Source organism: Aythya fuligula, chromosome 25 (genome assembly GCF_009819795.1).
Source record: "Aythya fuligula isolate bAytFul2 chromosome 25, bAytFul2.pri, whole genome shotgun sequence".
Lineage (NCBI taxonomy): Eukaryota > Metazoa > Chordata > Aves > Anseriformes > Anatidae > Aythya > Aythya fuligula.
Window position 1 is genome coordinate 4,734,817 of NC_045583.1, and position 15,247 is coordinate 4,750,063.

The 15,247-nt window shown below is 64.0% G+C and overlaps 1 protein-coding gene across 1 annotated transcript; it reads left to right on the forward strand.

Annotated features, from left to right (window-relative positions):
- Positions 1 to 10,361: 10,361 nt before the first annotated feature.
- On the forward strand, positions 10,362 to 14,028 carry PIM1 (Pim-1 proto-oncogene, serine/threonine kinase). Its single transcript, XM_032203219.1, has 6 exons — positions 10,362 to 10,590; positions 10,717 to 10,823; positions 10,946 to 10,996; positions 11,589 to 11,955; positions 12,731 to 12,907; positions 13,098 to 14,028. The coding sequence occupies exons 1-6, from the start codon at positions 10,509 to 10,511 to the stop codon at positions 13,253 to 13,255; spliced, it is 942 nt and encodes a 313-aa protein (XP_032059110.1). The 5' UTR covers positions 10,362 to 10,508; the 3' UTR covers positions 13,256 to 14,028.
- Positions 14,029 to 15,247: the final 1,219 nt, after the last annotated feature.

The following is a 15,247-nucleotide window of genomic DNA, read 5'->3' on the forward strand; positions in this document are numbered from 1 at the left end:
TGTGGGAGCGCCTGGGGCCGGCCGTGGGTGGCTATGAGAAGTCGCTGCCGTTAGGTGTCACAAGAGCATCGGGGCTTTGCCCGTCCCAGGATGAAGGGTGGTGGCGTGGGACAGGAGGGGTGGGACGAGGAGGTGGCAGATTGGAGCTGGAGACCCCCAAGGGGCCCAAAGGTCCCTTTGTGCCTACCTCCACCAGCCCCGAAGCCGGGCTGTCCCCGTCACCTCCGTGCACCTCCAGGGTCTGCTGCCCTGGTGCTGGGGACGGGCAGGAGGTGGCAACAGGTCCCTGCAATGAGCCGTCACCTTTTAGTGCACAGAACCCAAAGCAGCGGGCTGCTCCCGAGGGGACAGCTCCAAAAACGGGCTCCTGGATGCTCCCCGCAGAAGGATGCTCCCAGGTTCATCCCCTCCTGGGGTTTCTGCCCCGCGCCCTCCCCGCAGAGCCCCCGGGGCAGCTGCGGCGCTCAGATAATCTTCCAGGAATTTTGCAATTGTTCACCCAAACGCCGTTTTCCACCTTTAATTGTGCCATGGGCTGAAACAAAGCGTGGTCCAGGGCTCAGCGCCTCGATAAGGCACTGCTGGGAAAAACCTTTCTCTCCAATGCCGGGCGCGAGGCTGCAGCGAGCTGATAAAGCCCAGCGCGGCGGCGGCGTTCCCAGGGAGGGAGCAGGAGGAGCCTCGGGGAGCATCCCTGCCCCTTTCCATCCCTCTTGCCAGATGTGGAGAGAGCCGGAGAACGGCCCCGGCTGGCCTCCCAGCCTGGAGTCACCTCTCCCTGCTCGGAGAGGCTGAGGTCACGTCTGGGCTCCCCGACTGGGGACCGCGGCCAGGAGCTGCGGTGACGGCCACCTCCGCGGCACCAGCGGTGGCAACGTGCCCCCGTGAGGCTCTCCCCGCACCCTGCGTTTTCCCTGGGTGCCCGTGCGGGATGTAATGGGGAGGGGGGGACATGGGGGCACACCCAGTTCACCCAGTTCTGTCCTCCCGAAAAGCCTGGAGCTGTCGTTCCCGGAGCGTGCCGGAGCTGGGATGCCTTCCCCGTGACTCACGGCATTCCTCGCAGGTCAGCGGCGCAGGGGACACCCCGGCGGCCCCCTCCATCCCTGCCCTGCTGCTGAACTCCCCTCCCAAAGGAAATTTCACCCTGAGATGGGTGCCAAGGACGGGGGATGCAGCGGGGACCCCCCCCATAAGGGTGGCCCTGGGCAGGGAGGATGATGTGGATGGGTGACGAAGAGCGTGGGTAGTTAGCGAGAAGCGCGCTGCCAGCCAACCGGCCTCTCCGCAACCTGCGAGTTTCCTCTTCGGCTGTTTCTGAAGAAACCCAAAGAGGAACGGCCCCAAAACACCCCCCACGTGCCCCCAGCCCTGCCCCGCTCTGCGCCTTGGTTTCCCCGGGCATGGAGCCGGGGGCAGCGGTGCCAACCCGGCGCTGCTGGGCGCGGAGGGTACCCACGCTTTCTTTTTTTGGACACCTCGCATCCGGCTGGGTTGCCCCCGCCCTAAACATTTCCCTTTATCTTTCCAATCGGAGCCCTTTGAATCCACTCCCAGAGACCTTTTTTTGCCCTTTCAAAGGCTCAGAGAAATCCCTCTTTTTTTTTTTTTCCCCTAAACGAGCCCAATCCCGTTCCTGCCCCCATCACCAGGCTGTTTCCCCTGCTGGTCTTTGCGCACCCCTGCGTCTCGCTGCATCCCTCTCCCACCACCCTCAGCATCCCCAGCCCGTCTCCATCCACGTCACGAGCGGGGCCGTTCTCCACCAGCGGGTCCCTTCTCCCCACACGGCCGGGACCGGAGCGGGGCAGGCTGAGCGCGGTGCAGCGGGGCCACGGCCGGCGGCTGCCCCCGGGCTCAGCACGCAGGAATGCTGTGAGTTTGCAAAGTGGTTTCAGCGAGACGTTATCTAATGAGGGAGGAGGAGGAGGGCGGATTAAGCCAAACCCACAGCACCGGCTTTCAATTAAACCGGGTGAATTTACGGCTTCTCCTTCTGACACAGCAAACACGGGCTCCGAGCAGCTGCTGGGCTCTCCCCAGGGTCCCGACCCGCCGGTCCCCTCCTTGTCCCAGCAGGGGAATGGAGCAGCAGCACTCGGGCGCTCGCCCCGTGAAGCCAGAACCCCTCTGGGCTCTGCATTTACCCCCCAGCACCGTGCCAAGCCCAGGGACCCACGGGCGATGCCGCGGTGGGTGCTGCGCCCCAGAGCTGGCCCCACCTCGGGGGCACGGGCTGCAGGATGGGGAAAGTAGCGAGGATGAGGAGGTGGAGACCTGGAAGGAGAAACCCCACAGCAGCATCTGACGGATGGGAGAGATGCAGACGGCTTCGAGCAACACCTCAGGACCCCGAGAGGGAGGACGCCGTGGTCTGATGGATGGGGGATGCTTGGAGGGGGCTCAGCCTGCCCAGGTGCTCCACCTGCCTGGTGCCCTCCCCTGCACATCCCTGCACCGGTGCCGCACCGCCCGCTGCCTCAGTTTCCCCTATGGGGCTGCCAGGGGTGGCAGGAGGAGCCGGGCGAGCTGGATGAGCCCAGCCAGGATCTCGCAACCGGGGCTGGGAGCATCCCACCGGTGCTGCAGGCCAGGGCTGGGCACGAGGTGCAGCCTCACATGTGCCAGGGCACGCTTGGCACCTGCCACTGCCAACCCACAATGGGGGAAAATGCCCCAAAACTGTCCAGGGGAGGGTCAGGACCTCTTATCCTGCCACCCCCCCACATCCCAGCACTGCCAGTGCCCACGCGACCCCAAAAGCACCCCGAATCCTTCTGGCCACGGCATGAGCATCACCCTGAGCACCAGCTCTGGGCGATGCAGCACCTGTAGGGTCGTGGTGCCACGCAGCACCCCCGGCCCCACGGAGCCACCCTGGGTGCAGGCACCCGGCCAGGCCGGTGACGGGAGAGCCCGGCCGGGCTCCTGCGGTGACGTCCCGGCCCCGCTGCTGACGTCCGACGGAGGGAAAAGCCGTCCCCAGAGCAAATAAGTGGCCAGGCTGTGCAAACCCGGCTCGGCGGGTGTCTCCGGGCAGGTATCTGGGCCCCATCTGGCTGCTGTTTACCTGCCTGCTGGAATCCACCCTGCAAACTTCCTCCTCGCTCGGCCCCGATAAGGCGGGGGAGCCGCGTTCAGCCCGGCTCCGGCCCCACGGGGAGGACGCCGGAGCCGTGGCCTCGCCTCCAGCCTCCACCCATGGCATCGGGGGCGTCGATGCCCTCAGGGGGTCCCTTGGTGCCGGTGCTGCGGGCACCAGAGAGGGTTTAGGGGGGATGTGAGCCACTCAGCACCCAGCACGATCCCAGGGCCAAACCCCGCTGTCGCCAGCCTGGCTCTGAGCTGCCCCAGGAGCTGCCAAACGGCGTCCAGGGAGCAGCCAGGGCTCGAGGTCTTGACCTGGGGGTGCTGCCCCTGATCTGTGCCACCAGCGCTTGCAGGGGCTGCTCAGCCCCGGCCCCAACCAGGAGCCACCCGGCGATGGCACGGGGACACCACGAAGCCCCCGAGCCACCCCCGTGCCATCCTGCGCCTTGCAGAGCCCCTCGCAGCCACCCACGGGGCAGGGGAGGACCAGGGGACGGCCGAGGAGACAGAAGGGGGAAACTGAGGCAGGGAGCGGGTGCCAGAGGGCGCCGAGCAGGAGCAGCCCCGGCCCCGTGTTGTGAAAGCAGCCGGTTATCAGCGCGCGAGCGTCACGCTCGGAGCGAGCGGCTTCCAAGAAAGGAAGGAAGTGTGGGGTCACCCGGCCCCGCTGCCGCCCTTTTCCAGCAAACAGCCCGCGCCTGCTGATAACAGGGCCGTGCCGGTGCCGCGCAGGAATTCGGGGCCGCCGGCCGCACGCGCTGCCCCAAAAATGCGAGATTTTCCCCCGTTTCCTCTGCTCCAAAGAGCGGCCGCGGTGCCGGGGAGGAGGCGGCCCCGGGTGGCGCATGCGGCGGCACCGCGCAGCTGAGGGGTGAAGCCCCAGCGCCAGCCCTGCGTCCTCTTACTGGTGGAAACTGGGATCACTGGGCTGGGTGTGCTCCTGCTGTGCACCCAGGGAGCCAACCCGACGCCGCCGCAGTGCCCCGGGAGCGAGCAGGGAGCAGGCCCCGCTCCGCCCCGATACCAAGAATAATTGCGTGATTATGCGATTGGGAAGCAAAGCGCAGATTAATCGCTGATCTCGTTAGGGCCGCGTTTTGCCATCTGCTTCGTGCATGCAGGAGAATCCCTCGCCGTGTGGCCGGGCGAGGGAAATCCCTGGGTGCCGCAGGAGTCCCCGGGTGCACGGGGAGCCGGGTGCGTTGGGACACGCCGATGGCACCGCAGGCGCCAGCTGTCACCCACAGCCCCGATTCCTGGAAGCCAGGCGGGATCCGGCTCGGCGCGGGGCAGGGCTGTGCTGGGGACTCCTCCTTTGGCCAACAAGCGACGGCGAGAGGACAGCGCTGGTGGCCCCGGGGGCTGCGTACGGCCCAGGTCCGGTGCCAGGGCTGCTCCCAAGCCCTGCTCCCAACCCGCAGGCTGCCTCGCGGACACGGGGCTGGATTTCCAGAGGGATTTCTCCGAGCAGTGCCCTGCTGCAGCTCCCTCCCGGCACCCGGAGCCCCAGATTTGGCAAAGGGATGGAGCCCAAAGCTCAATAACTGCCCGGCACCTCCTGCATCCTTCCCATCGCCTCTCCAACCTCCCCACGTGGCAACGCAGCCTCCCCAGCCTCCGGCCTCGCAGCGGCTGCAGACAAAACCCTTTCCCTCCCTCTCTCCTTCCCTCCCTCCTCTCCCGGCCGCGTGTCCGCCAAAACCCCGGGAAGAGATGAAAGGGATTTCCCCGCTGACCTCCTCACCCCGCGCTGTTTGCACCTCCGCTCCCGCGGGCAGACGAGGCATTTTTCCCATGCTCGGAGGGTCAGCGCCCTCCCTGCCCCCCCGGCCGGAGCAATGCCAGGAATGTACCTGGGGATCGGCTGGGCAGGGTGGCAGGGGAAGCGGGGAGCGGGGTAAAATCACCTTTATCCCCTTAAAAAAGCGCTGTCCCCACAGAAAGGCTCTGCGGAAGGGAGCAGTTCTGCTGGGACAGGCTGCGGGTGCAAGGGCTGCAGCTGGGGTTTTGTGTCCTTTCCCCCCAGGTGATGCCACCGGGACAGATCCTGGGGCTCTGGGCATGGTGCTGGGTCTCCTCCGTGTGGGACAGAGCCTTGTGGGGTGTCCCTGCCACCCCAGGCTGATCCCACAGCTGATCCCACCCCGGCACCGTCCCTATGTGGCCATTGTGTCTGAGGCAGAGGCTACCAGGGGCCAGCAGCAGGAGGATCCGTTTCCTTCCCCTCCGTTCCACCTTGACCTTGCACCACCTGAAATAGAAATAAAAGGGAAACGAAAGCAAAGGGAATGGGGACAGGACCCGGGGCATTGCCCACGGGGCTGTGGGGTGACCCCAGGAGGTCCTGGGGCTGCTCCGTGCCCCAGCACGGCACAAACCCTGCACCCAACGCCTCGGGTGCTGCTTCCCGGCTCCTGCCCCTCTCCTGGCCCCATCCCAGGGCACCCAGTGGGTGGCAGGAGGATTTTCCCCTCCGGAGGGGCCACGGCCCCAGGACCCCCTCAGCACGTGGCTCCGTGCCCCGCGCCGCCCCGACGAGCCCCTCGCTCCCCTCCGCTCCGCTCGGCGAGAGGGTTTTGCTTGTAAACAGCAGTCCCCGGGTAACACTTTTAATCCGTCGCCTCTCGGCTATTATTCATCCCCGGCTAACCTTAAAGCCTCCCCCTTTCTCTGCGAGGCACCCCCAGAGCAGAGGAAATTCCTCAGGCCTGACGTGATGTGAAACACGAGCGGCTCGGCCCCAGCCGCCCCCTTCCCTGCCCCAAATCTCGCCGGGGCCATTTCCCAACCCAGGTTTCCCTGTAGCATCCCCCCCCCCAACACCACCTCCCAGCCACCCTTTTTCTGCTTTAGACATTGTAACCCGAGAGGCTGGAAATGCAGCGCCTTTCATCTTCCATTTCCCACATCCTGAGAGTCTGGGGAGAAGGAGCCCACCCAGCTGAAGGAATCCCAAAAATGTGGCTCTCTCCACCTCCCCATCCCCTCCGCCGCCCCCCGCGCGGCTCCATTCACAAAGCAGATTAGCCATGCTGCCGGCTCCACGCGCACCTCTCCCAGAAAGCCCGCGCTAAAAGCCAGCAGCGACAAGGGGAAAAACTCAAAAAGGGACAAAAAGGCCAAATTCCCGCGTCCTCTCCTCCTCCCACCCCGGCTGCTGGGGAGCGGCACCCAAAGGTGCTGGTTTAGCCGGGTGATGCCAGCCCCGGGGTGGGATCTGCGTGTCCCAAGCTGTCACCGCGGCTTTGGGGTCCCAGAAGGTGTGGGGGACCCCAGGACCCAGAGGTTGGGTGGGGAGGGATGCGGCCCCCAGGCAGTCCCATGGACCACATTTTTTTGGGGTGTCCGCGCTCCCACGTGCCCTGGGCTCGGCCGCATCCTGCAGGGCAGTGCCTGTCCCCACACCGCGGTGGCACCAGGATCGTGCACACATCTCATGGCACTCCCAGCATCACCGCTGAGACACCAGGGCACGTTTTGGTGACCTCGAGAAAGTGACAGCCGGCTGGGGATGCCCCAAACACCAGGGGGATGCCCCAAAAGGCCTGGCCGAGGACAGCTCCCGCGCCCTTTTTGGGGCGGAATCGCTCGCTGCGGGGTGCCAGCGCCTTTCCTGGCCCCGTGCGCGTTGGTTTCAGGCTTTCCCAACGCCTGGCGAGGCGGCGACGCCGCTGGGAGCTGGGGCTCGCCCCACGCCCTGGGCCAGCCGGTTCTGCGGGCAACCGAGCCCCGGCGGCCGCGAGCCACGGGCAGGCGCAGCAGCCAAGGTCACGCCGTGACTCAAAGCTCATGCGAGGGAAACCGCAGCCTTTCTGTGTCAGGGTGCAAATCGTCCTCCCCTCCCTCCTGCAGGGATGCCCCCGGCCGGCCCCTCCTCGGGGGGGGGGGATGCTCGTGAGGCTGATATGGGGTTGTGCTCCCTGCCGCCTGCCTCTGACCCCGTTCTTTTGTCCGTGCTTATGGGGGAAACCTCCTAAAGGGTGCGGATCTGCTTCCCCCAGGCCCCAGCGAGAGGAGGGAATTGCCCCTCTCTCACCCTGGGCGCTGCCCTGGCCCTCCCCATCGTCACCTATTTGCTAATTGTGCCGGCGGGGAAGGGCGGGAGGCGAGAGAGGAGGAAATACAAAAAGTAAACTGAGAAAGCCAGGCTGCAGCTCCAAGGGCCCGGCACAGCAATCAAGCGATAAAGCAGTAATTAAGCCTGATTATCATGCAAGGCAGCCCTGGTTAGACTGGAATGCCGCTGAAGAGCCCGAAAGCTGCCGGGATTGTTTGCAGGCTGAGAACTGATCTTCTGATGTCTGCTGGGAGCTGCTCTCCCCCAGCCCTGCCACCAGCCCCACGTGCACCCCGGGGTCCTGCTTCCTCCCCGGGCATGGGTCCCTCGGGTTTTTCATCCTTGCAGCCCCACGAAACCTCCTCCCGGAGCTGCACCAGGGCTTGTGCCGAGCCTTGGGTTTGAGCCAGGGGTGGAAAGATCCAGCATGGGCTGGGGGTGCTGCTGCCTGGCCCTTGGGGCCACCTGAATAGGGTCAGCCATGTGCCCGTGCACCCCAGGAGGTGCGGGGTGCTCTGCTGCACCCGATGGCTTTCAGTAAGCGGAAGAGGATTTGGGGGAAAAGGTGATTCCTCCGGAGGAAGGCAAAGCAGGATGAGGTTGGCTTCGTCTTAACCTGAATGTCTGACACATCCCAATTGCATCGCCTGGGGTTGGCGGAGGGAGAAGTGAGCTCGCGGGCCGGGCTCTGGGGGAACAACCGGCCGCCAGCCCTGCTTGGGGTCTGCTAGGAACCGGGGATGTGGCTTGGGGGGGTTATTCTGGGGGGAGATGGATGCGGTTGGGAAATAGGGCAGCGTGCCGTGCCCCGCATGGGGAAATGCCTCCCCAACACCCCCGGGATGGGGTGCCAGCCCTCCGTGCCCGCAGGAAGGGGTGCGCTCAGCACCCAGGAAATCGGCGCTTGGGCAAGGCTCACGCACGGCGATGATCTGGCCCCAAAGCATCTGGGTTGCGAGAGAGACGCTGCTCCCCTCGACGCTAATGAGCAGTTTGGGCAGGGCGAGGAAGAGGCTGAGCCTCCCCGGAGGAGGTCAGAGGAAGGCAGCCCCCAGGAAAGCCCTGCTGCTCCCGGGGTGAGCCCTGTTTGTAAATACAGAGCCTGTTTCCAGGGCAGCCCGTGTGGCACCTTTCATCATCGGGGCAAGGAATCTGGTAATGGGTTTGGGGCAGATGCTGAGTCACTCGGTCCCATGGCTGAGCGCTGACTCGCAGAACCAGTCGTCCCCAACCTGCCCGGGCTTTCGGGTGGGAATGAGGCAGGAGAAACGCGCCACCCGCCCTCTGCTCCACCCCGAGCTTGCATCACCCCAAAAAAAAACAATAACAACAACAACAACAAAAAATAAAAACAAAAAAAAAAGGAGAGAGGCTGTGACGGGTTTCTCCGCACTTTCCCGAAGCAGGAATGTCACCTACGGGGCAGGAACCAGGCTCGGGGGGTCCCACATGTGCAGGAGGATGCGCTGCATCGCCCAACACGTCTCGGCGAGGCAGCGAGCATCGCCCGCACACAGCCCTTGGGTTGGGCTGGGTGGCGTCCGGGTGTTTTTATTTTAAAAGAAGTACAAAAAGAGCCCGGCGCTCACCAGCATTTCCAGTAAAACCCATTGAATTTCGGCAATTCATCCCACAAGTATGTGTGGGATGCTGGGAACTCCTCGGTCCCGCTCGGGCGCAGGAGCCCAGATGGGCTCCGGCTGGAGCAGCGCAGCTCCCAGCGGCCGGAGCTCTTTGCTCTACATGCTAACAGAGTGAGTAATCAGAAACCTCCATCCAGTAAATTATTTATCTTATCTCTGGAACTCGGCGGAGCATTGCAGCCAGTGACTTCTGCGGAAAAGAAAAGAAAAAAAAAAAAAAAAAAAGGCTGTTAGTCAAGAGCCCCCAGCTGGAACCTCCACTTTTACTAGAAAAGGGAAAAGTTCAGGCTCTGGTTCGCCCGCAGTTCGTAGGAAGCGGTGAAGGAAAGGCTGGGATGGTGCGGGGCGGCCGGGAGAGCCAGAAAATTGCAAAATTTAATGCAAATAATAACATTATTAATAGGCTGGAGCTGCTTTGGGGTTTTTCGCTGGAATTGGAGAAGGGGAAGAGCTGCAATGCCGCCGGATGGATGGGAAGCGAGCGGGTGGGCTGCCAGCATCCCAAATCCACCCCGTTGGGATTATTCCCATTGTGCAGATGGGAAGGGTGAGGCCGGGTGGCCAGATGGGTGCCTCTGACCCCATGTGTCCCTTGAGTGGTCCCGGTACGGGCTGGTGGCACTTGCGCATGCGTTGGGTTCCCAGTTGGTGCAAGATGGTGGGGGCAGCACCTGTCAGCCCTGCCACGGCTGGGTGTCACCGTGTCACACCTGAGGATGCCCTGTCAGCCCTAGGGTGCCATGTCAGCCTTGACGATGCTCTGTCAGCCCTCAGGATGCCCTATCCCTGCTAACGCCATGTGCCCCCTGACGACGCCATGTCAGGACAGAGCTCATTGCAGCTCCCTGAGAGGAACCAGAGGGAACGGCCTGGAGCTGTGCCAGGGGAGGCTGAGGTGGGCAATGAGGAGCCATTTCTGCTCAGACAGAGCGGGCAGGCGTTGGGACGGGTTGCCCAGGGAGGTGGGGGAGTCCCCGTCCCTGGGGGGGCTCCAGGAGAGGTTGGGGCTGGTGCTTGGGGACACGGCTCGGTGGGGACAGTGGAGGGGGGGTGGCTGGAGCAGGTGACCCTGGGGGGCTTCTCCAACCCTAATGACTGTGTGATTCTGTGATTCAGGACACCAGGACCCCCCTGAGGGCACCAGGACCCCCTGAGGACCCTCTGAGGACCCCCTGTGCCCCCTGAGGCCGCCCCGTCCCCTCACAGCTCCCCGCGCGCCACGGGGCCGCCCGGCCCCAACCCGCAGGGCCCCCTCCTCCCTCCTCACACATCCCCCCCCCCCCCCTCCCCTCCCCTCCCTCCTCCTTTGGCGCCTTTTCCTTCCCGCCACGTCGTTGCCCGCCGCGCTCTCCCCTCCGCCCCGGGGCCGCGCCCTATTGGCTGCGGGGGCCGCGGGCTGGGCGTGGCCTCGAGCTCATGGCGCGCCCCGCTTTCAGGCTCCGCCCCCTCCCGCGGCTCTCCCGGGACCGCCCCCGCCTCCCGCTACTCCCGCGGCCGGCGCGGGGCCGCCGCCGCCACACCGGAGCCCGGCACCGCGCCGAGCAGCCGCCACCCCCCGGCCACCCCCCAAAACCCCCCCTAAAACCCCCCTTTACCCTTCCGCCGCCACCCTCCCGGAGCTTCCCCGGTCGCCGGGAGCAGCCGCAGCCCCGGTTACCGGAGCCGCCCCGCTGGCTCCCGGTCAGTTTCGGGCCCTGGAGGGGGGGGACGGCAGCGGGATGCTGCTTTCTAAAATTAATTCCTTGGCCCATCTCCGCTCCGGGCCCGGCGGGGAGTTGCACACCGGGAAGGTGCCGCCAGGTGAGCCCCCGGTTAGGGTCGGGGGGTGGTGGTCGTGGGGGGGGGGGGGGTGGGCTCGGTTTTTTGGGGGGCTCCGGTGTTTTGGGGGGGGAGCGGCGCGGTGATGCCCGGTGCCTCGCCCCGCAGGGAAGGAGAAGGAGCCGCTGGAGAAGCTCTACCAGGTGGGCCCGCTGCTGGGCAGCGGCGGCTTCGGCTCGGTGTACTCCGGTATCCGCCTCTCCGACAGCGCCCCGGTAAGCGGGGGGACCGGGGGGGGAGCGGGGGGACCGGGGGGGGGGGGTCCGTGGTACCGGGGGGTCGGTGGTGGTGGCTGGGGGGCGAGCGCCGTGCTCAGCCGCCGGTCCTTGCCCCGCAGGTGGCCATCAAACACGTGGCCCGGGACCGCATCTCCGAGTGGGGAGAGCTGGTGAGTGAGTGGGGGCACCGGGGGGGGGCACCGGAGGGTCCCCGGGGGGGTGGGGGGGTCGAGGAGGGAACCGGAGCATCCCTGGGTAAGGGGGAGTGGGGAGGGAGCCGGAGCATCCCTGTAATAGGGGAGATTTGGGGGGTGGGGGGGGGGGGGGGCAGTGGAGCATCCCTTGTTTTGGGGGGGAGTGGGGAGGGAACCGGGGCAGCCCTGGTGGGGGGGGAGACCGGAGAGGGGAATTGGGGCAGCCTTGGTCTGGGGGAGTATGTAAGGGGAAAGGGAACATCCCTGCTTTGGGGCATTTTGGGGGTTGGGGGGCACTGGAGCATCCCTGGCTTGGGGCGTTTTGGGGCTTGGGGGCCACCGGAGCATCCCTGCCTTGGCATTTTTGGGGTTGGGGGGGCACTGGAGCATCCTGCCTTGGGGCACTTGGGTGGGCACCGGAGCGTTCCAGCTCTGGGGGTGCCGGGGAGGGAACCGGAGCATCCCTGGCATGGGGGGTTTGTGGGTTTGTGGGGGGGGGGGACGGACACCGGAGCCACCCCAGCCGGGAGGGGGACACCGGGTCTGAGCGCGCCGTGCGTCCCCGCAGCCCGGCGGCACCCGCGTGCCGATGGAGATCCTGCTGCTGAAGAAGGTGGGCTCGGGCTTCCGCGGGGTCATCCGCCTCCTCGACTGGTTCGAGCGTCCCGATAGCTTCGTGCTGGTGCTGGAGCGGCCGGAGCCGGTGCAGGACCTCTTCGATTTCATCACGGAGCGAGGCGCCCTGCCCGAGGAGCTGGCGCGGGGGCTCTTCCACCAGGTGCTGGAGGCCGTGCGGCACTGCCACAGCTGCGGCGTCCTGCACCGCGACATCAAGGACGAGAACATCCTCATCGACCTCTCCACCGGCGAGCTCAAGCTCATCGACTTCGGCTCCGGCGCCCTCCTCAAGGACACCGTCTACACCGATTTCGACGGTGAGACCGCGCCCCGGGGATGCTCAGCGCTCAGCATCCCGACCCCCGCCGCCGGCTTTTCCCCTATTGCAGCAGCTCGGGGAGAGAAGGAGGAGGAGGGAGGGGAGGGGGGGGGGCAGCAATTATCCCAGCCGCCCGGCCAAGTTGCTGCTTCTATTTTTTTTTTTTTTTTTTTTTAATTATTTATTTTTTTTTTTTTGGCACGGGGTGGATGTTGTGAAATGGGAGCCGGCTCCCGGCGTCAGCCCAGACGCCCAACCAACCTGCTCCGGGCTGGGGCGGGAGGTTGGGGTTGTTGGGGGGGGGGGGGGGGGGGGGGGGGGGCGGCCCTACAAAAACAAACAGCTGCCGGGGGGGGGTTGCAAAACCTGGTTTGCAGCCGCAGAAGGGCTTGCGTTGCTCCGCTCCCCTTGTTTGCTTTGCTTTTTTTTTTTTTTTGGCAAGGAGTGTGGGGGGGGAAAGGCGTGGTTCCCCCCCCTCCCTCTCCCTTGGGTTTTTATTTTTTATTTTTGCGTGTAACGGTCGGCTCCCAGCCTTCCCCGGCCCCGTGCTGCCCCCTTTCGGCACCGGTGGCTTTTTTTTACAACCCAAAGTTTGTAAACAAGAGTCACGTGCTGGCGGCGCGGGGGGTGGCGGGTCGCACGGTGACCCCCCCCCCACCTCCACCTTGCTGCCACCCACCCTAAAGATGCTCGGGCGAGGAACCGCGGTCCCCAAAAAAAGGGATTTTGGGGCGGGGAGCATCCTTGTGACGAGTGGCACCGTCCCCACGCAGGTACACGGGTGTACAGCCCGCCGGAGTGGATCCGCTACCACCGCTACCACGGGCGCTCGGCGGCCGTGTGGTCCCTGGGCGTGCTGCTCTACGACATGGTGTGCGGGGACATCCCCTTCGAGCAGGACGAGGAGATCCTGCAGGGCCAGGTGTACTTCAGGCAGAGGGTCTCACCAGGTGGGCACCGGCTCCGGGGCACGCGGTGGGAGAGGTGGCACCACACCCGGGGGGAAGGGGGGCGGTGGGATTTGGCGGCACGCGTCGCGCCGTCCGTGGTGATCCCCCAAAAGTGGTGCTGGGTTTGGGCAGAGCTCGGAGGAGGGAGGACAGGAGCTGACCTCTCCCCGTGGTGGTTTCTCTCCCGCAGAGTGCCAGCACCTCATCAGGTGGTGCTTGTCCCTGCGCCCCTCGGACAGGCCGTCCTTCGAGGACATCTTCAACCACTCCTGGATGCAAAGCGTCCACCTCCCCCAGAAGGCCACGGAGATCCACCTGCACAGTTTGCTCCAGGAGACGGGCAAATAACAGCTCCCTGCCTCTCCTGGCCCTGAGAAGCGAAGGACAGCGGATTTTCCTCCTCGTGACAGTAGCCCCGGGTGGGGACCGTCGCAGGAGCACGCACAGCTCGCTCCAGAGCCCGGAGACTCGGTCCCTCGGTGGCCGCGACCCAACCCAGCTGTCCCGGACTTGAACCGAATGGTCCTGTCTCACTTGATGTTTTGCCAGTAAATTTTATTTTTATTTTTGGAATTTTTTTTTTTTTTTTTTTTGTCTTTGGGGGCTCCCACGAGTCTTCCTGGCCTGCTGAATTTGGGACTGCGAGAGGATCGGAGCCCTGACTGCGAGAGCAGCTCCAACCGGGGGACCTGGGGGGGAGGGCAGGGCAGCGCCGCGGCCGACCGGCTCTCTTCTTCGCCGTCACCGTCTTCGAGTGCCTTCAGTTGCAATCCTGGCTGTGCTGGAGGAAATACTTGAATTTTCCTACACTGCTGCTTTTCCGAGACTCGCCTGGGTGTAGAGCTACTTCTTCTCCCCGTGCAAAAGGAAACCGGGCAGATGGAGCTGGGGAGCTGTCTTTGCCTCCTGCACCTCCGAAGCGCGCCGCCGTCTCCTGGGGACTTTTCTTCCTTGGGCTCTTTGCTTCCCGTGCCCTCACGAATGCACAAACAATGCAACCCAACAGAGCTGTAAATGTGTGTACAGAGTTATACAGGAGCAAAGCTTGATGTACAGTTGTTAATAGTGGTAACATTTTACCTTTTTGGTTTTTTTTCCTTCCAGTTTTTTTTTTTTTTAATTTATTTTCATGGATTTTTGTTTGTGTTTTTTTTTTCTTTTTTTTTTTTTTTAAAGGAAGAGTCCTAGCCACTAGGATAACTTATTTATTTATTTATAACTCCCGTGGGTCCCCAACCCATGCCTTGCTTCTACAGCTGCTGATCCCTGGGTTCCCATTGGGGTCTCCCCCCCCGCGTCCGTCCCGGTGCCTGTTTCACCTCGTGCTTCCGTCGGATGTCTGGCCGTGGCGTGGAGCAGCCACCCTGCTCCCATCTGTGCCCTGCCACGTGCCCGTTGGGGTTTGCAGAGGATTTTCGGCCTTCCCCACGGGTACCTGGGGGGACCCCGGTGCGTGCCGAAGCGGGGTCGCCCGCGCTGTCGAGTCTGTCCGTGTAACCAGTGTGTAGCCGGCGGGTTTTTGTTAATAGCTAATATTGTACAGGGGAATTCAGAAATCCTATTTTTTTTATACATGCGGTTTTAAATAAAAACTTAAATCACTTCAATGCCCCGGAGGCACCCCTTTCTTGTGGGGAGGGAAGAAGAAGGGGGTACCGGTGACCGCGCCGCATCGTCCCCAGCATCGCACGGAGAGGAGGCAGTGAGCGAACGGCAGCACCAGACCCGAAGAAATTCTCCTTAACCGGGACTCGCCGGTCCCAAAGCAGCACGGGGAAGGCTGGACTGGGCCCTCCTCGGGCGTCTCCAGCTCCGACCGCTCCTGGGAGAAGAGATCAAAGGGGTGTGGAGCCTTTTCGTCTCCATTCATCCGCGGGCGGCCGCGCGGAGCATGTGCTCGGCCCGGCGAGTAAACAAACATCAAAGCGCCCTTGCGAAACGCCGGATGTTGTCAGCCAAATTAAATTTGGGTAACGCGGATCCTGTTGCTCCGGCTCTGTCGGCGCGGAGGAGCGTGCGTTGCATGCCGGGGTGCCGGGGGGTGAAGCAAGCCACCGGCGTGCTGCCCCCACCTCCAGCGCGGCTGCGGCCGCAGCCAAGTGAGAGGAAGTCGATCTCCGGATTACGAGAAGTCGGTCGCTATCAGGCAGCAGCGGTAACGCTTCGCTCAAGTTTTTGCCCTCCAAACTGCCCGAGCTCACTTCCCAGCTCCTCAGCATGTTCAGCTTTGGGGCTTTTTTTTTTTTTTTTTTTGGCTTTTTTTTTTTTTGTATTATGATTTTTGCTTGGGACTTTTTTTTTTGTGTGTTGACGTCATGGGAACAGGGCTTCAAAACTCTC